General features: G+C 37.8%; 1 protein-coding gene across 12 annotated transcripts in view; it reads right to left on the bottom strand.

Annotated features, from left to right (window-relative positions):
• The window catches only part of CadN (neural cadherin), a 409301-nt gene that overhangs the window by 5679 nt on the left and 386450 nt on the right, over positions 1–17172 (bottom strand). For 4 of the 12 annotated variants that reach the window (XM_074085732.1, XM_074085734.1, XM_074085737.1 and 1 more), the window contains 4 exons: positions 13000–13137; positions 8870–12666; positions 8064–8299; positions 3297–3500 (listed from right to left, as the gene is read on the bottom strand). In XM_074085732.1, coding sequence (XP_073941833.1) covers positions 3297–3500; positions 8064–8299; positions 8870–12666; positions 13000–13137 — 4375 coding nt within the window. Of the gene's footprint in view, positions 1–3296; positions 3501–7628; positions 7871–8063; positions 8300–8869; positions 12667–12999; positions 13138–16590; positions 16753–17172 lie in introns of all 12 variants that reach the window. The other 8 variants (XM_074085729.1, XM_074085730.1, XM_074085736.1 and 5 more) reach the window with 3 other exon arrangements.

Below are 17172 nucleotides of genomic sequence, written 5' to 3'. Positions count from 1 at the left end.
AGATTTACCACTGATTTTATGTATTCGGTATGACAGAGAAAAAAAACACATTATAATAGCTTTTGCCCGTGACTTCGTCCGCGTAGAATATTAACTTTGAGAAGTATTTATTTTTTTACGATACCTATTGTGCCAATAATACCTACACATAGAAACTTCTTCGGTTTACTAAAAATAACCTATTTTACCAAACTATTTTATTGTCCTCATTTTTTGGTAAAACAAACATTTTGCGGGTAGCCACTCTTTAGGAGAGTAGTATTATATTAAGACGGCATTTTTACCAATCAAACGTAGGTACACATTTTTCCGATAAATATACTTATAGTAAATTTGCTTACGAATTTTCATCCCCATATTTTCAAGTAGGTCGAAATTTCAAAAGCGCCAGAACACATGTTTATTAGAGTTTCGTACCTCAAAAGGAAAAAATGGAACCCTTATAGGATCACTTTGCTATCCGTCCGTCCGTCTGTCTGTCAAGACCCTTTATCTCGGCAACGCGCGGAGGTATCGAGTTGAAATTGAAACCTCAAACTCAGACTTAACTCAAACGACGTTGCAAAATGTCCGAAACTAAACAAATGACAAATCTCAATATTTGCATGACGAGACTCATAAATCATTGAACATCGTGTAATGTACTACATTTAAAGCATTTCAGACTTACAGTCCCGGAAGCTGTTAACAAATCAAACTTCTAAGTCAAAGCAGTCAAAAGCTACAATTGCCTTAACCGTAAAAGATATAGGGTACTTCCGGCTGTTCTAGAAACTTGAAATTTTGTATGAAGGTAGATCTTACAGCACGATCAATAAGAGAAATCTGAAAATAATATTTTTTCATGTCTGACTGTCCTTGTCAATAAGCCATCTAAAATGACCCCATATTCTACAGGTACTGAAACCATCTTGAATATGAAATTAATACAAAGGCATGGATATCATGGTCTGATTTTAGTCAGCATTTCAGTCATTTTTTAAAATGTAAAAAAGTAGTTGTAGTGACATAACTACAATAGCTGGACATATAGTATCGCAAAATGTTTTGTAGATATTGATATATTCTTTAATATTGTACAACATTTTTTGAACTATCATCAATAGTTTCCACAGCGCATGTGATAAAAGATGTTTATGGCAACTTGTTTTAAATAGAAATAGAAAATCATTTATTCGTGACAAAGTACTTATAACAAAAAGATGTTAAAATTTTAAGAAAGTTGTATGGCACGAATAGTTTTATACTTTGAGTTACTTACATTATTGAAGTTTTCTGGTAATAAATATAGCCTATGGCACTTTGGAATAATTTAGCATTGAAGTAATTTAGCATTGTACATAATGAAAGAGCCTATTTTTAAAGCATTCGATTTGTTTAAATCGAGTAGTTTTTGAGTTAATTCGTAACAAACATCCAAAAATGAAAAGCTTTCCTCTTAAAAAAATAGCCTATGGCACTTTGGAATAATTTAGCATTCTAATAGTGAAAGATTTGTTTAAATCGGTCCAGTAGTTTTTGAGTTAATTCGTAACAAACATCTAAAAATCCAAAGCTTTCCTCTTTATAATATTAGTATATATATTAGTATAAATATATTAGTATACTCGTAAAATAAAGTATGGACCTAAATAAATAAAAAGTGAAAATCTTTTGTTCCTTATGTTCCTTCTTATAACGACTTCAGAAAAATAGATAAGGTTTCGTCATATCGAAGCAATACTAAAATAATATTGGAAAAAGCTAATCAATATTAATGGTGAATACCTACCTTAATAAGATTCCAGAAAACCCAAAATAATAAATCTCATAATAGATTTTTCACTTATCATGCTCTAAAAGTAGGTCAATATAGCCTTACGAGGCGGGAGTAAAGTGAGTACTTTAGTCCCTAGGGAGTAAAAGTAATAATTTTTAATTTACTTCGAATGACTATTAGATAAACTCAAACAGCCAGTACTCGCACAAAATAAGATTGTGTGTGGACAATTTTCATGCCGAAAATGTTACGTTCTTAGTCTACGTGGTCTTAGTTCTATGCTTTTACCGCATATAAGGTGGCGCCATTCTATTTTTTCCAGTTTGTGTATGGACCATTTCCCCGATGCGATTTTGTATATCTGTGTCGGGTTGAAAAAAATACTTACTTACCGCGAAAACTTTGAAATTGTTGTAGAAACGATTAAAATAAATTAATTATTCTCACGATGTCGTCAAGTGATAGTGAAAATTATGATGTCGAGCAAAGAGCAAAAGACATAATTGATACCTAATCTTTTGCCGTCGAAATCAAGAAAGATTTATTTTAATTTTATTACTAAATCTTATTGTACTAAAGTGACTATTTTTTTCTCGCAATCGAAGTGAAAAATAGAGTTTTCCCCTCGAGACTAAGTCAATATAAACCCTTGGATAAATAGACACCTCGCTAAAGCTCGGGTGGCTAAACACCTCGGGTATATATTGGTTTATTTTAGTCCCTCGATAAAAAATATACTATTTCATCACACTTGCTCGTAAACAGTGTCGAAACATGCAGGCTACCTTGCTTGCAACCCCCCAAATAAAACCCTCGACCTTAAAATGTGCTAGTCATGAAACCCGTGGTCGGTAAATGAGTCAGTGCCCGTACTAATTATGTTGTCATGAAGCCCAAGGTCGGTAAATGAGTGCAATGTGATACTGCATGGCGTGCAGGAGCGCGGCGCGCCCACGTCGGGCACATGCTTGGGGGCGCGGAGGCTGGCGTTGCCATGAGCGTAGTCAGCGGTATCGATAATTTTTGAAATTAGTTTTTATTTTATAAATATACAATTTTACTCGCAAATGTAATGAAAAACATTGTATGTCGCACGGGCGGTACTAGAATTACGAACGAGACGAGAGTCTATTAGAAGCCCGAAGTCGAAGACCGCCCTTAAGACACAAAGTACTGTTACTCTAAATAAAGACGCACTTATAATAGAAAATGAAAGGCTGTGCAGAAACGCACACCATTTTTATAAATTAAGGTCGGGTATATAAGTGTAGGTTTTTACTTTTCCGACCAGTAAAGTACTCATCGACGGCGTGGGCTTTTGTGACGTACATTTTGCTCATAGGCCGTAACGCGCATAACGGACCGTCAGATGACGACCGTGGAAAAAGCGTTAGCAGCCCTCGAGATTCACTTTCGCCTTTTATACAAAGGTTGTTTATTTGGACTCGATAGGCGTCTCAGTTGTGTGGGGTCCGATAAATTCGCAAGAATGGGACATCTATTTTAATGGGTGTAGTAAAGTAGTAAAGCAACTCACAGGGTAGTTTGGTCGGCGCGTGATCGGGTAGCGGGCCGCCTATCGGTATTTGGAGAGGCGTGATGTCGAAGGCGGTCATGTCGTCTTCGCCGCCGCCCTCGTCGTCGTAGTTTATGATGTTCTCTCGCACGTCGTCGTCTGGTCCCGGGTATTTGATGTGCGCCTCCCGTCGCCGGTTGTACACCACAAACACCAGCACCAGAACTAGAGCATCGAAAACAATATTACTGTAGCATAATAGGGAATATGCAAGCATTTTTAATTGTTCAAATATATGTTATTGATTGACAAAACGAATAAGTTTTTTGCTGACTATACTTTTTGTTGATCGTGCTTGCATTGTCATTAAACCTACAACACATATTTTTGTATACCAAATTTCTCGTCTTTTTGACTGACACTGGATTTGGATAAAAACAAGCAAGATTTGAAACAAACACCAAACAAATATAAAGGCTTGTAAATTGCTGCGTGTTATTTGTTTCGAGATCTTGGACAAATACCTATAAGTAACTTTTTTTTTCTAAAATAGCGTTAAATGCACAGTAATTTTAATAAAGTTTCATAAAGTAATATGTATACGATAGTTGATTGACGCTTCGTGAGTCGTAAATAGTTTCTGAGTTTACCCGGTGTGTAAGTTATAAATCATTATTTACTACATCTGTACAAAAATGTATTCAGTATTGTACAGTCGGCCAAGTAAGTATTATAAAAAAATTACTCGTAAGGGAAAATACTGTTAAACTGACATTCAAACTTAGGGTGGAAAAAATATTTTGGTGAAATAAAATGTATCACTAGACAGTACTGAACAGACACGTATCTGTAGAGAAGCAAATTATGTTTCTGATTACATTAGTACCTCGTGCTAAGAAAACGGGGCAGTTTATTTCAAGGTACATAAAGAAGGTTTTCTCTTTATGTTCTTAATTTTGTACAGACAAGATAAAAGTTGCTAAAAACCTGGCCTTTACAAAGCGTAAATAGGTACTCATTGCAGTATCATTTCATCCTAAATATTATTATAAAAGAGTGCGGAATAGGAATGCTAAGTAGCTAGAATGTAATTTGCATCTCCCTAGTCTACTAACAGGATAAAATCGAAGGAGAATAACCATTTCATGTAACATTTACACACTTTGTGGATTTACTGTCATTGAGTACAAATGGAAAACAGACTACTTAAAATTATCCGTCTTATCAGAAAAAAATGCCAATTTGAAATACGTTGACAAGGGAAACTGTCTATCCTGAATATCGTCAAAAATGTAAACTTGTCCCATGGTAAAATTAATTGAGATATGTCGTAAGAAATAATGACTATTTGTATTTACGTAGACTCAGAAAAATTACCATTTGTAAATTTATACGAGTAGGTATGTCCCGCCTGGAGTAAAGTTTTGGTCTTCATTCAGATTAGAGGTACATTCATTCATTTATTGCATATATAATTTTGTTCCAAATTTATAATAGGCACAGTTCAATTCGGGCCTAATTAATATACCTACAGCAAAAATAAATTAAGTTCTAAATATTTTTCACGACACTGCTCGAAAATGTAGCCATAGATAACCTAAATCCAGTACCCAAAACTGCCTATATATGTAAATTTAACAGCCGACTCATTTACGGCTCACAAAACACGACAACAATGTAACACATTACGGTAACAGGTCGTATCAATATATGTATGTATTTCATAATACGATACCACTTTTTAGAATATAATTTCTAAATTTCAAAAGTCTAAACTCAAGGTTTGCCAACGGACAATGGAGCGAAGCATTCTTGGTGTCCGAAGAACGGACCGGATAAAAAACACTGAGCTGCGTTCAAAGACTCGAATTGCTGACGTGGGCGTGAAGATGGCCAAGTTGAAGTGGGACTGGGCTGGACATGTCTGTCGGGATACCGTAATAGAGGCAGACCGAAGAGGAGATGGAGGGACGAACTTAGATGCCTATAATGTGAGATGGCGGGAGCTCGCCTTTGATAGGCAGGAGTGGAGTAAGAGAGGAGAGGACTTTTCCCAGCAATGGGACACAAAAATAGGCAAAAAAAAACCCGGCATGCTGAAACGACATTCGGACCAATCAAAAGTAATCGTCTGCTGCATGTGAAATTAAATTGACCAATGAGAATGAGTCATTCATGACTTTTATGAGGTGATTTTTTTAAAACGCATATATGCACAAAATGCTTTAATTTTTTTAAGTATGAAAAAACGCCACGGCATCGCAGCAGGTCGGACAAAGGTCGGACATGACGAGGATGACGTTTTGATTTTTTAAATATATGGTTGGGTACTGCCCACTAAGAACAGACTCGTTTAAAAAATACTTATGTCATAAAAGAAAAACTAAAATCGGCGGAAGGGGTGACACTATTTACCGGCCAGGATAATACCGACCCGATTATTTACACGCCCAAACAAACTCGTGTTAAACTGATATGAGTTTCTATGGACGTGTACAAGAAAAATAGGGTCGGTATTTCCATGTCGGTATCATTATCCGGGCCAGTAAAGAGTGTCACGCGGCAGGAACAACGCAATCATTGGATTGTTATTGTTTGTTTTGTGGTAAATATTTTTTATATTTCCTCGCAGTGATCGTGAAAAGCACAATGTTTAGTCTCGCCCAAAAGTGTAATAGTTAGGCCTTCAATCGAACTCGTTCAGCTATTGCTTATTTTCTAGCTTCTACAACAATTGACTATTTCAGCACAATTAAGTTTTGACCAAATTCACTTTAGACGGTATTAATTTTGTACCGATTTTTTTTTTAATATCATGGGACACTCGACACCAATTGACCTAGTTCCAAACTAAGCAAAGCTTCTACTATGGATACTAGGCAACGGATAAACATACTTATATAGATAAATACATATCAAACATCCAAGACCCGAGAACAAACATTCGTATTATTCATACAAATATCTGCCCCAGCCGGGAATCGAACCCGGGACCTCAAACTTCGTAGTCAGGTTCTCTAACCACTTGGCCATCCGGTCGTAGTCAATTCATGTGGAAGGTTTTCTATTTGTACTGAATGACAGTAAATCACTTTGTGAAAATCATGCCCGATTGATTACTTATCACGGTTCAAAAGATATAGAAGCCCAGATAACATTACGGAAATCTCGACTGTTTTAGGATGAGCTTGTGATAAACAACCTTTACCGTGAACGTTAAGGTCATCAATAAATAAAAAGATCATTGTGTCAACATAAAGGACGTCACTACAGATATTCCAATAACAGGAAACAAATCTACTAAACAGAAAATACGGGCAATATTAATCTTCTGACAATATCCCACAACAATAAGTTCCATTATAAAGTGGGATAGTTTTACTGCTGCTTTTCGGTCGCAGCGCGGAAGACGTTCCAACTTGGAATAGACCAAAATCTCTCCATTCAGAGTATTATTGCCATTCGGGTAATAACACAAATTTCAATAGACCATACATTTTCGTGACAAACTTGAGAATAAAACCATTAAGCTTTTTGTTCTTATCTTTTGAGTGCCTCTGTATTTATGACGGCACTTTGTACTGATAATAATCGGCCATTAAGTGGTTATACCATTATTATATTGGAGCGGTGTTTAGTCATTTCAATTTCCTGCGGATATTGAATAAGGCATTATACCCGTAACATAAATTTTCCAATAATGCACTTAGGGTTACTTCATTGGCTTTCACGATAATTTTGTCTTTGGTGAAGTTTACTTTTTTAATGTTAGGCTAATTTCTTTAATTGAAAACCTGTTGTTTCCTTAAACAGCCTACAGTAAATTAAACGACATAAATCAATGAACAGACTTCACCTTCTTTTTAGTAAAAAATTAAGAAATAACACACCTTATTCTCTTAAACGTAAAATGCTTACGGTTTCAAATTAAGATTAAGAGATCAACTACTTTAATATATTTTCAAAAAAAATAAGCAAATCTTATCGTATTATACACCTACCTACTTATCAAATCACACCTATTTCTTTAATTTACGAAGCACAAAAATACTTTAACTGCAATTGCTAAGTAGTTGAAAATATACCAACTAGTGAGTGGACGGTTACATGGATACTTTTCATTCTAATTTATTTTATGCTAATATGAAATGACATCAAAAGCGTTGTCACAAAAAAGTAGTAAAAAGAGCTTCAACAGTTTTATAATTTTATTGTTAGATGGAATTAACAAAATGTATCCATATAAAAAGTTTTAAAACGATGTATGATGAGTGAACTCTTGTTTCAAACGAAACCGAAACAAGCGTTCTTCGTAATGTAAAAGCATGCAAACTAATGAATGACAGTGCTTACCCAAAAGCACAAACAAACAGACAATGATAGCTATAATGAAATCCCTGGAAGGCGTGATGAATCCGGAGGCGAGGAGTTCTAGTTCGCAGTCGTGGCCCGTGTAGCCGAGCGCGCAGCGGCAGTCGTAGCGGCGCGCCGGCTCGCGGTCCAGGCACGTGCCGCCGTTGAGGCAGGGGTTGCCCGCCAGACACTCATCCACGTTCACGCAGGTGGTGCCGGCCCGCACCGACCCGCCGGGGCACCTGCGCACCGCACCATGTACCCACCGCCAACGCCCGCGCGCACTGAGCCTCCGCGACTAACATGCACTACTCTAACTAATACGACAGATATAATATACACAAAATATGTGGCAGTATAATAGTGGATGATAGATGTCGGTGCGTGAATGGAAGTGCGAAAGTCGTCTAGGGGGACACGACACGGAGTGCTCACTCATTATAATGAGAAGGCAGACGAGGATGGCCGCCAGCGCGCCCATGCTGAGCTTGAGCGTGCGGCCCTCCTGGACCAGCTCGCAGTTCTCGCCCCAGAACCCTTCCGGGCAGTGGCAGCGGTAGCCGGGTTCTCGGTTCACGCACGAGCCCCCGTTGCGGCACGGGAAGTAGAGACACTCGTTCTTGTCTACGCAACCCTTCCCGTCGCTCGACAATACCAACCCTTCACCGCAACTACGTACATAGCATATGATATAGTCAACAACATAAATACATCCATAAATATAGTCTCCAAACAGTTTTATGAAGAGAATTTAAAATATCATACAATAGAATAAAGCGTCAAGTGGTCGATAAGATTTTTAACGAAGCGAACCGAAACAAAACGAATATACATACAAATCAAAATGTAAATTAATATGCTAATTTTAAATGTGTTAACTTAGAAGATAAGAATGATAAATATTTATTATGCGAAACTCAGTGTGCGCGTACGGTAACGAAAATCATGTTACAAAAGTAAAAACAACATTTAAATGTATATTTGGTACGGTATGTTTTAGGGAATAATATTTTAAGGGGACGGGTTCAATAAGCGTTTGCAAAAGCACTGAACTGTGCGAAGGCAACGTTTTGTACAATGCCCAGTTGGATATTCGTTTTACATGGTTCAATTCAGGGATCGGACCCGAGACTGGACTGGAAAAAGGTAGCATGTACCTATTAATTGAACAAACGTACACACATACGGATTATACCGTACAGCGAAAAAAAAACATTCATCAAAAACTGCAAAATACTTACGTGCATTCGTATTCATTCCATAAATCGACGCACACGAAAGGCTCGGTGCAATGTACATTGATGCAGGGGCTATTAGACGGGCAATTGCGATCGAGATTTCTGGCCATAGTCGCCTGCCCCCATTGTGTGCCGTTCATAGCCGGCGGCAACGGCAAATGTTTGCCCTCTAATCTAATGTCATCCAAGCATCCTTTTTGGAAATCAGCATATACTTCGAAAGTTCGAACTCCAGTGTATTCTGCTTTACCGCCTGCATATACACCTTCTTGTTTATCTACAAGCAACCATTGATGACCTTCGAACGTAAACGTCTCGTTGTATCTTCTTCCTTCGCCACCATCTATTTCTAACGTGGCTGCGCTTCCATATCGACTAACACGGGCGATGTGCCACTGGCCATCATCCACAGCAACAGAGTTAAGCCACACATCCCGCTCCTCAGTCCGTAATGAGTTAAGGTTGAATCGGAAGTGTAAACGAGCATCTTTTACCTCCAGTATGCCGTATTCGCGATTATGTTGATCGCTCACTCTGAATAGTTCTCCATGGGGTTCACGAGTTCTAAATCGCAATTGAATTTGGGTACTAAATCGATCTGGTTCAAAACTAAGGGCAAATTTAACATAGCTCTGTGGCCGGAAACTCGTGGGTGTTGTTGGCAAATTACACGATGGGCCAGTCCAACCGGGTTGACACTGACATCTGGCTTCAGAAAAGCTGCCAACACAAGTACCATGTTCCCAACACCTCGATGTGGTATCGGCTTGATTACAAATCTCTTCTGTCTGTGGGCAGCCGGCAACTGAGTTTCTGCTAAGGCCTGGGTGAGATAAGTCATAAAGTTTGCTATTGTGAATTAAGTTTCGAATACATCCGTCAAATCCTTTACCTATAGGCATATATTGCCAATGATAATGGGTTGGATCAAAGTGTTCTATGTACAAACCACCGATTTGTAGCGGCCCATTCACATTCAAATATTCGTTAAACGGAGGAATAGTTCCACTGGCTTGGCATGTTGAGTCATCAAATTCTGGCGGAGTACCATCTTCCATCTCTTGAATATCAGCTGATTTGCAAAAATCAACAACCATTCGTACGTTTTCTGTATCCCAGAAAATATCAATTCTGTGCCATTCGCCATCATCTAATGTCTTCTTTGTTTTAACTCTCAGTTCCAGCGTACCAGAACCAAAATCGATCAATAATCTGGGGTTCCCTCTTTCTAATTCCAATGATATGAAATCTGACACCATTATTTCTTCTGCTTCAGGAGGTACAATTGGTCCATTATACAATAATACGCCTTCAGATTTCCGTGTAACAAACTCGAAGCTTAAATGTGAATTATCACACATTTCCAAGGCTGGATACCAAGCCCATCCAGTGCCTCGGAAACTCCTAGAGGTTTGCTGACAGCGCGGTCCGGTATAGCCAGGCGGACATGAACAAGTAAGGCCATATTTTCCTTCTATACACCTTCCTCCATTGTAACATGGTGAATTGCGGCATGTTTCGGCTTGAGTAAAGTTTCTAGCACCACAAGTACACTCTGCAATTACATCGACTCTAACACCAACTAAAGCCGTCTTATTTGCATTAACCATGTATGGTAAATTACTAATATCTAAAACATTAGTACACGATCCTTCACACATTTGGTTTTCGTAAAGGCACTCATCAATGCCAACCATGGTAATATTTATACCTACAGCTCTTTCGATTTCTTCCCTATGCATCAATACAATGCCATTAAGCCGGATTGGTTTGTAATAATGGGCTCCATGAGCTGCAAATCTAATGTCAGTAATTGGAGGGTGTTTCTTGCGAAGTTGCACACTAAATATGTCAATGTTCTCGCGTTCAGTATTAAGTAAATCTGCTAATTTATCTTTGAATATATCAAGTTTACTCCGTGAAACGCTTAACGTTTTATAATTCCAAACTCTAATGAAATCTTCATCGGATATTCCTGATATTCGTATCGAGCCTGAGTTTACAATGGCTTCATGTGATATTTCTTTAACGTAAACGGTCACATTAGCAGGTACGTCTGTTTGCGTGTGTTTCCTATCGTACACTTTAAACATTAAGTTATATCGACCTTCTCTAGTTTTATGTTTCATTTGTATCATTCCCGTTTCTTCATTTAAAGTGAAATTTGGATGCTCTGTACTTTCCCAGAAGAACTTTTTATCGGGTAGATCCCAATCGTCAAGGTCATAAACATAAACGCGACCAATTTCAGTGTCAGGTGCTTGGCCTTGGTAATTGTACACAAGAATATCTTTCGAGCCTGGTTGCATTTTGTTATCATTAACGTCGCCTATTACAACCGTGAGCGTACTGGTGCCAGTCATAGCAGGGTTTCCATGATCTTTAATAATGATAGGGATTAAATACTCTTTCTGTTGCTCTCGGTCAAAGGACCGCAATGACGATACAATGGCCATGCCATCACCGTTGGCACCTTTTTGGTCTTGTTCAACTTTAAATGAAGCTCTTATAATGTCATCCGCACCAGGGTCAAGTCGGAACTGGAAAGGCGGACCATTACTTTTGGATCTATCGTCATCATCAGTGGCCAATATTTCTGCAACTTTTTTAGGCGTTATATGCTCAGTAAGAACGGGTCTATAGTCTTTCAAGAAAGTTGGAGCGTTGTCATTTATGTCTTGCACTATAACAGTTAGCGTAGCTGTTGCCGTCCTGGGTGGGACACCGTCATCTATGGCTAAAATTTTTACTTGATGTCTAGGAGTATCTTCCCTATCTAATGATCTTTGAATACTAACTGTACCTTCTTGGTTTATTGAAAACTGGCGTTTCCTATCTGAAGACCGATCAATAGCATAAGATACTTTACTTTTGCCTCCTTGGTCTGGATCAGTAGCCTTAAAAGTATCTAAGCTCTTCCCGACTTCAGCATTTTCATAAACAGACACCTCAATGTTAGCTCTTTCAAATTGCGGTTTATTGTCATTTATATCCCTAAGTTTAACTACAACCCACGAGTAAGCTACGTGATATTTATCATTATCATTATCTTCGCCTTTGTCGTTTACTTGGATTCTAAATCTAAAACCATTACTTTGTAATTGGTCTTCATAATCTAAAGGCTGAACTATCTTTAATGAACCTGTACCGTCATTATTTCTGACCATAGTGAATTTATCGGCACCGTAACCACTGTTTTCAATAACTTTATACTGAAATTTATTCGTTTCATCTTCGTCGTGGACAGTTACAGTAAGAATGGGCATTTCTGGTAGATTCGTTCCATCAGTTTCATCCACTTCCGTGAACCATTCATCTTTGGTAAACTGTGGTGGCATGTCATTAATATCTTTAACTCGTATCGAGGCTGTACCAGTACCCTTTAACCCCCCTCCATCCGATGCTACTATTTGTATAGAGTAATCAGGCGTTCTTTCCCTATCTAAACAGCACACTGCGGTTTTGATTACACCTGTTTCAGGCTCAATTTCAAAAATCGGTGACCCAGTTTCTTCTTCTATAACATTTTTCTCAATCGAGTACCATAATTTTGCATTATTACTTTCAGCTGGATCATCATAATCTATCGCGGTCATTGTCATAACAACCATGCCAGCTGTGCCATTCTCTGTGACATTGCCAAAGTACACCCCTTGAGGGAAGATAGGAGCATTATCATTAATGTCCTTGAGATTGACTTGGACATCAGCGTATCCCACAAGTCCTTCACCGCCTTCATCTTGGGCAAACACCGTAAATCTCCACTGTGGCCTTCCATTTGGTTGATCACGATCTAAGGGCTGTAATAAAAAAGTAATATGTAAAAGAGACAATTTGAAATAAACTACGAACAATTGATTTATTGCGTTTATACATTGCATGAAAGTTATATTAACAATGTTTATTATTCTGCAGACATTCAAGATTTCTCGTTGGAGAAATATTGGTACCCCTGTTATGACACAAATGGAACGCTATAAACGTGTGATTGTTATGTGCATGCAAAGCACGCGTCGACCTGCTGTTCGGTTATCGCTGCCCCAGACTATATATATACATACATGCTCCCACATCGAAATAAGCCCTACACAGTTACAGTTCGAGGAGAAATATAATTTTAGCAAAGTACTAACTTTTAAAACAAATATTTCTCCAGTGGTCCGATTGATGTCAAACTTGCTGTTTGCAGGGTTGTCGGGATCGATCCCCTGGCCGGTGAGAAAATAAACGATGTTCTGCTGCCTATCCTTATCGCCATCAGTAGCCGTCACCTATTATGAAAAAGGTATTATCTTAAAATATTGTACAACTTGAATGAAATATAAACTGTGACGAACTATATGTTTGATAACACATTTTTCTATAAAGTTAGAACCATATGTAACTTACCTAACGTTAGTTGTTCTTCATAAACCCTAACAACATTTTGAAGATAAATACAAACAAGCAAACATATTTATTGTACTATAAAAACTTGGACTTTGATTATCGAATCATATAGTAGGCACATAGAAGAAAGTTCTGTTTTCCAAGAAAGGAAAATGTCCCCAGGCAACCGAAAGGACGTACCTACCTACTCATTCATTGATTTACTTCTTTGGTAACACAAACAAATTTCGCTTACATTCAAAGCAAACTAAAGGGAAAACACACCCATAAGAGACTCTGGGCCTTAATATAAGATATCCTACAAATATACTATGAATGTAAGGTATAATGTAAAAAATACTGAAGAGATCATAATGATTCTTCAATAATAGAAAGCTACATTAAACCAGTGTTTTTCAAACTTTTCAAGACGCGACCCCCCTTGGTTTGAGAAATATTTGGCGACCCCCGGGTTACCTCCTCTCGCAGTTATACGGTTGCACAATAACTGGGAGAGTATTTTAAAGATACTGCGACCCCCTTAAGGACCCACAGATTGAAAAACACTGCATTAAACTAACCCCGTTAACCTTTAAAAGGTTCACAATTTTAGAGGGACAGGGATAAAGTTAAAAAGCGTTAGTTAAGTTAAAAAGCCGTGGTGGCATAGTGGTTTGACCTATCGCCTCTCAAGCTGATGGTCGTGGGTTCAAACCCCGGCTCGCACCTCTGAGTTTTTCGAAATTCATGTGCGGTATTACATTTAAAATTTACCACGAGCTTCGCGGTGAAGGAAAACATCGTGAGGAAACCTGCACAAACCTGCGAAGCAATTCAATGGTGTGTGTGAAGTTCCCAATCCGCACTGGGCCCGCGTGGGAACTATGGCCCAAGCCCTCTTGTTCTGAGAGGAGGCCTATGCCCAGCAGTGGGACGTATATAGGCTGGGATGATGATGATGATGAGGGATAAAGTTGCCGGCAAATCTAGTTCTAAAGATTTTTAAGTACATATCTATAACGCTTTAAATATTAATTTATTTTAAAGCTTCCAGGAAATTTGCGAATGTTGTTTATGGCAGTGATAATTGACTTTTACAGCGTTATCTACCGGGTATTTACATGTGAGTGTTTCCGCAAAACTGTCGCAAGGCGGCCGGAATATGAATTACCACTTGGGTAGCGCGAAAGTTCCACGAAGTTATGAACCAGCCAACACTCCAGATTGTTTGCACCGGCGACGGCGCGCGACCGACGACGGAAGGACTAAACTTTCATCCTTTAAAAATTCCCACACAAACGCCGTATAAGTTTTGGTAGGAGGTACACTAACACTACATAAAGATGGCAGACGAAGAAAAAACTAAAAACTATATTATTATTATTACCACTTAGGTTACTTTAACTACGTACATATTTAAGAGAGGTGCGGCGTAAAGCATAGCATGTTATAACCTCATATTCCCAGTGGATGTAGAAATTAGAACTAATGACGGTACCATAATCATGACTGTTTATGCCTTTTAAGACCAGACCCAAAATAGTTCCGACAGTAGTTTTGTTAAGCGGTCTGCAATAGGGTAAGGAATTAGTGTAGAATATTAGGTACTTTACAGGAGAAAAGGGGGGGAACATAATTATATGTAGGTTTCTAAATGATGATTAGGATTGGCAGATGCTTGGGTAGGTACGTACGTAATGGAGTCAATGCTCAGTCGAAAATTGCCATAGGCCTCTGGCTGTAGAGAAATGAAGAGGGTCGACGTTTGCGTAATTACTCGGATCATTTGCGAATCTCACTCAAATTATAAAAAAAGCTTGTCACTACAAGCGATGACGTCGAGGGCTTTACTCTCTTTGTATATAAAGGGACATTTCTCTTGATTGAGTGTAAAAGTCAAGTAAGGATAATATCTAACAAATTCTTGCAGAGAAAAGGGACAGGAATAAATGAAATAGGCGTGTTTTCTAAATTAAATTGGGACAGCATCAGCACAAAAGTCACTTTACGGAGTATTATTAGCTTTGATTTAATGAAAAAGGAACAATAGCCACATGCTCTTTGTTGTATTGTTCTTTTTTAAGTGTTCATTTCCAATGCAACTGAAGAAATGGTAGGATATCAGCCAACCCGCATTAACAAGGTTCTGAACTCTGCAAACGTACCTTATCCAATGGCTTTGCAATTTATTTTTTTAATGAATTATTGGATAAACGTTAAGCGGACTGTAGCCAGCAGTTGTGTCTATGTTTCCGCTACAGCGCATGTATTTACGTGAGCAAAAGAACAAATGTTGCATGTGTGGAATACGTAACGTGCATTTTAAGTTTCGATGTAATTCTCGTTTATAAATGGAATTGCGAAATACCGTAAAGTTATTACCTACGCTTTTACTACATTGTATTGATAAATTTAAATGTGACGCAAGGTAAATCTATGTCGTTCAGTAAGCAGGGAATACATGAAAAAACGGAATAAAAGAGGATCCGAGGAGACTTTTCACCTATCCCTTTTCTTGTAAATTACCTGCCCGTAAAGACTGCTGTTATTTCAGGGACTCATTTAAATAACTGGGTTTAAATTTCAAATACGTTACTTACCTTAAACAAAGCCCAAGTTTCTGTGACTGACTCTACATAAATGATGCTTCATTTGTTTCACCTTTATAATATTATGCGGGTTGAAAATTTGCAAATTTACAATTATTTATTCGGCAGATAAAACCAACGAACAGTGTGTATTGTATCGTACGAGAGAAAAACGGCGACAAGCAAAATACGGTATTTTTTAATTAGAACATTAGAGCATTTTTTCTCGTCGTTTTTCACTCATATATATTATGTACCTACCTAACTAAATAATCGACTACTGTTTTTTAACATGCTAAATAGAAATAAGACCAAACACTGTTAAGCATACAAAAGCTTTAAACACCAAAAAACAATATCAGTGCATAGTATCTTCAAAAAAAGTAACTACCTAATAATAACTAACTTTAGGTGTGATCTTCATTTTAAATCATAATCAAAACAAATGAACATACATTAAAACGAGATGAGACAACTAAAAATAACGACAATGCAAATTCAACGTGACCGTTACAACACTATTAATCTATGTATTTATACGTACAACTAAAAAATATAAAAAAGATAACAAATAAAATTCAAAAATAAAAATATCTTTTCCAATATGATCCCACGTTATATTTCCCAGGAGGCAGGCAGCGTTTTCCTGTTAAATGGCCAGGCTCAATAAATTATGAAAAATACATAATTATAATTTGTCACGTGGATATTTACCCAATTGAATTTGCATTAGTGAACTAAAATAGAAATAAAAAGAAAAACTTAAACCTGTATAAGGGGATGGGGGAAAGGGCCTGTTTCCTCTAGTGCTTGAGTGACGTACGCGCTGCGCGTAAACTTGGGCGGGAGGTCGTTGACATCCACGACGCGCACGACGACCTGCGTAGAGTTCTCGTTGCGTCCGTCCGACGCGACCAGCGTCAGCTCGTACTGCGCACACGCACACTTTACATACCATGCTCATGCACAACAAAAAAGGGACGACAACGACGCGTTTCAAGGTGGAGTTTTTTTTTACTTTGGTCACAACGTGTAATTTTTGATTTCGGTTAACTGAACGTTCCCTTTCAACAGTACAATTAAGTTAATTTTACCAACATACTGGCCAAAACTCGGGCAAGCACACTCTTACCCTTTAAAAGATAGTCAAGATTAAAGATAATTAATTATGTGCAGTGAGACGGTGTAAAAGTTATGTATGTATGTAAACTCTTTCTTGTACAAAATAAGTAAGAAACACAATTGACAAACATTGAGAAATATGTGTACGAAGTTTTTAATTAATTTATGCTGTTTTCACATATTTAACAAAATGAAGTTAAAAGTGTGCGAATTAAAAAAAATACCTTG

This window comes from Choristoneura fumiferana, chromosome 3, assembly GCF_025370935.1.
Source record: "Choristoneura fumiferana chromosome 3, NRCan_CFum_1, whole genome shotgun sequence".
Classification (NCBI taxonomy): domain Eukaryota; kingdom Metazoa; phylum Arthropoda; class Insecta; order Lepidoptera; family Tortricidae; genus Choristoneura; species Choristoneura fumiferana.
The sequence above is the reverse complement of the archived record's forward strand: the minus strand, read 5'-3'. Positions and strand labels throughout refer to the sequence as shown.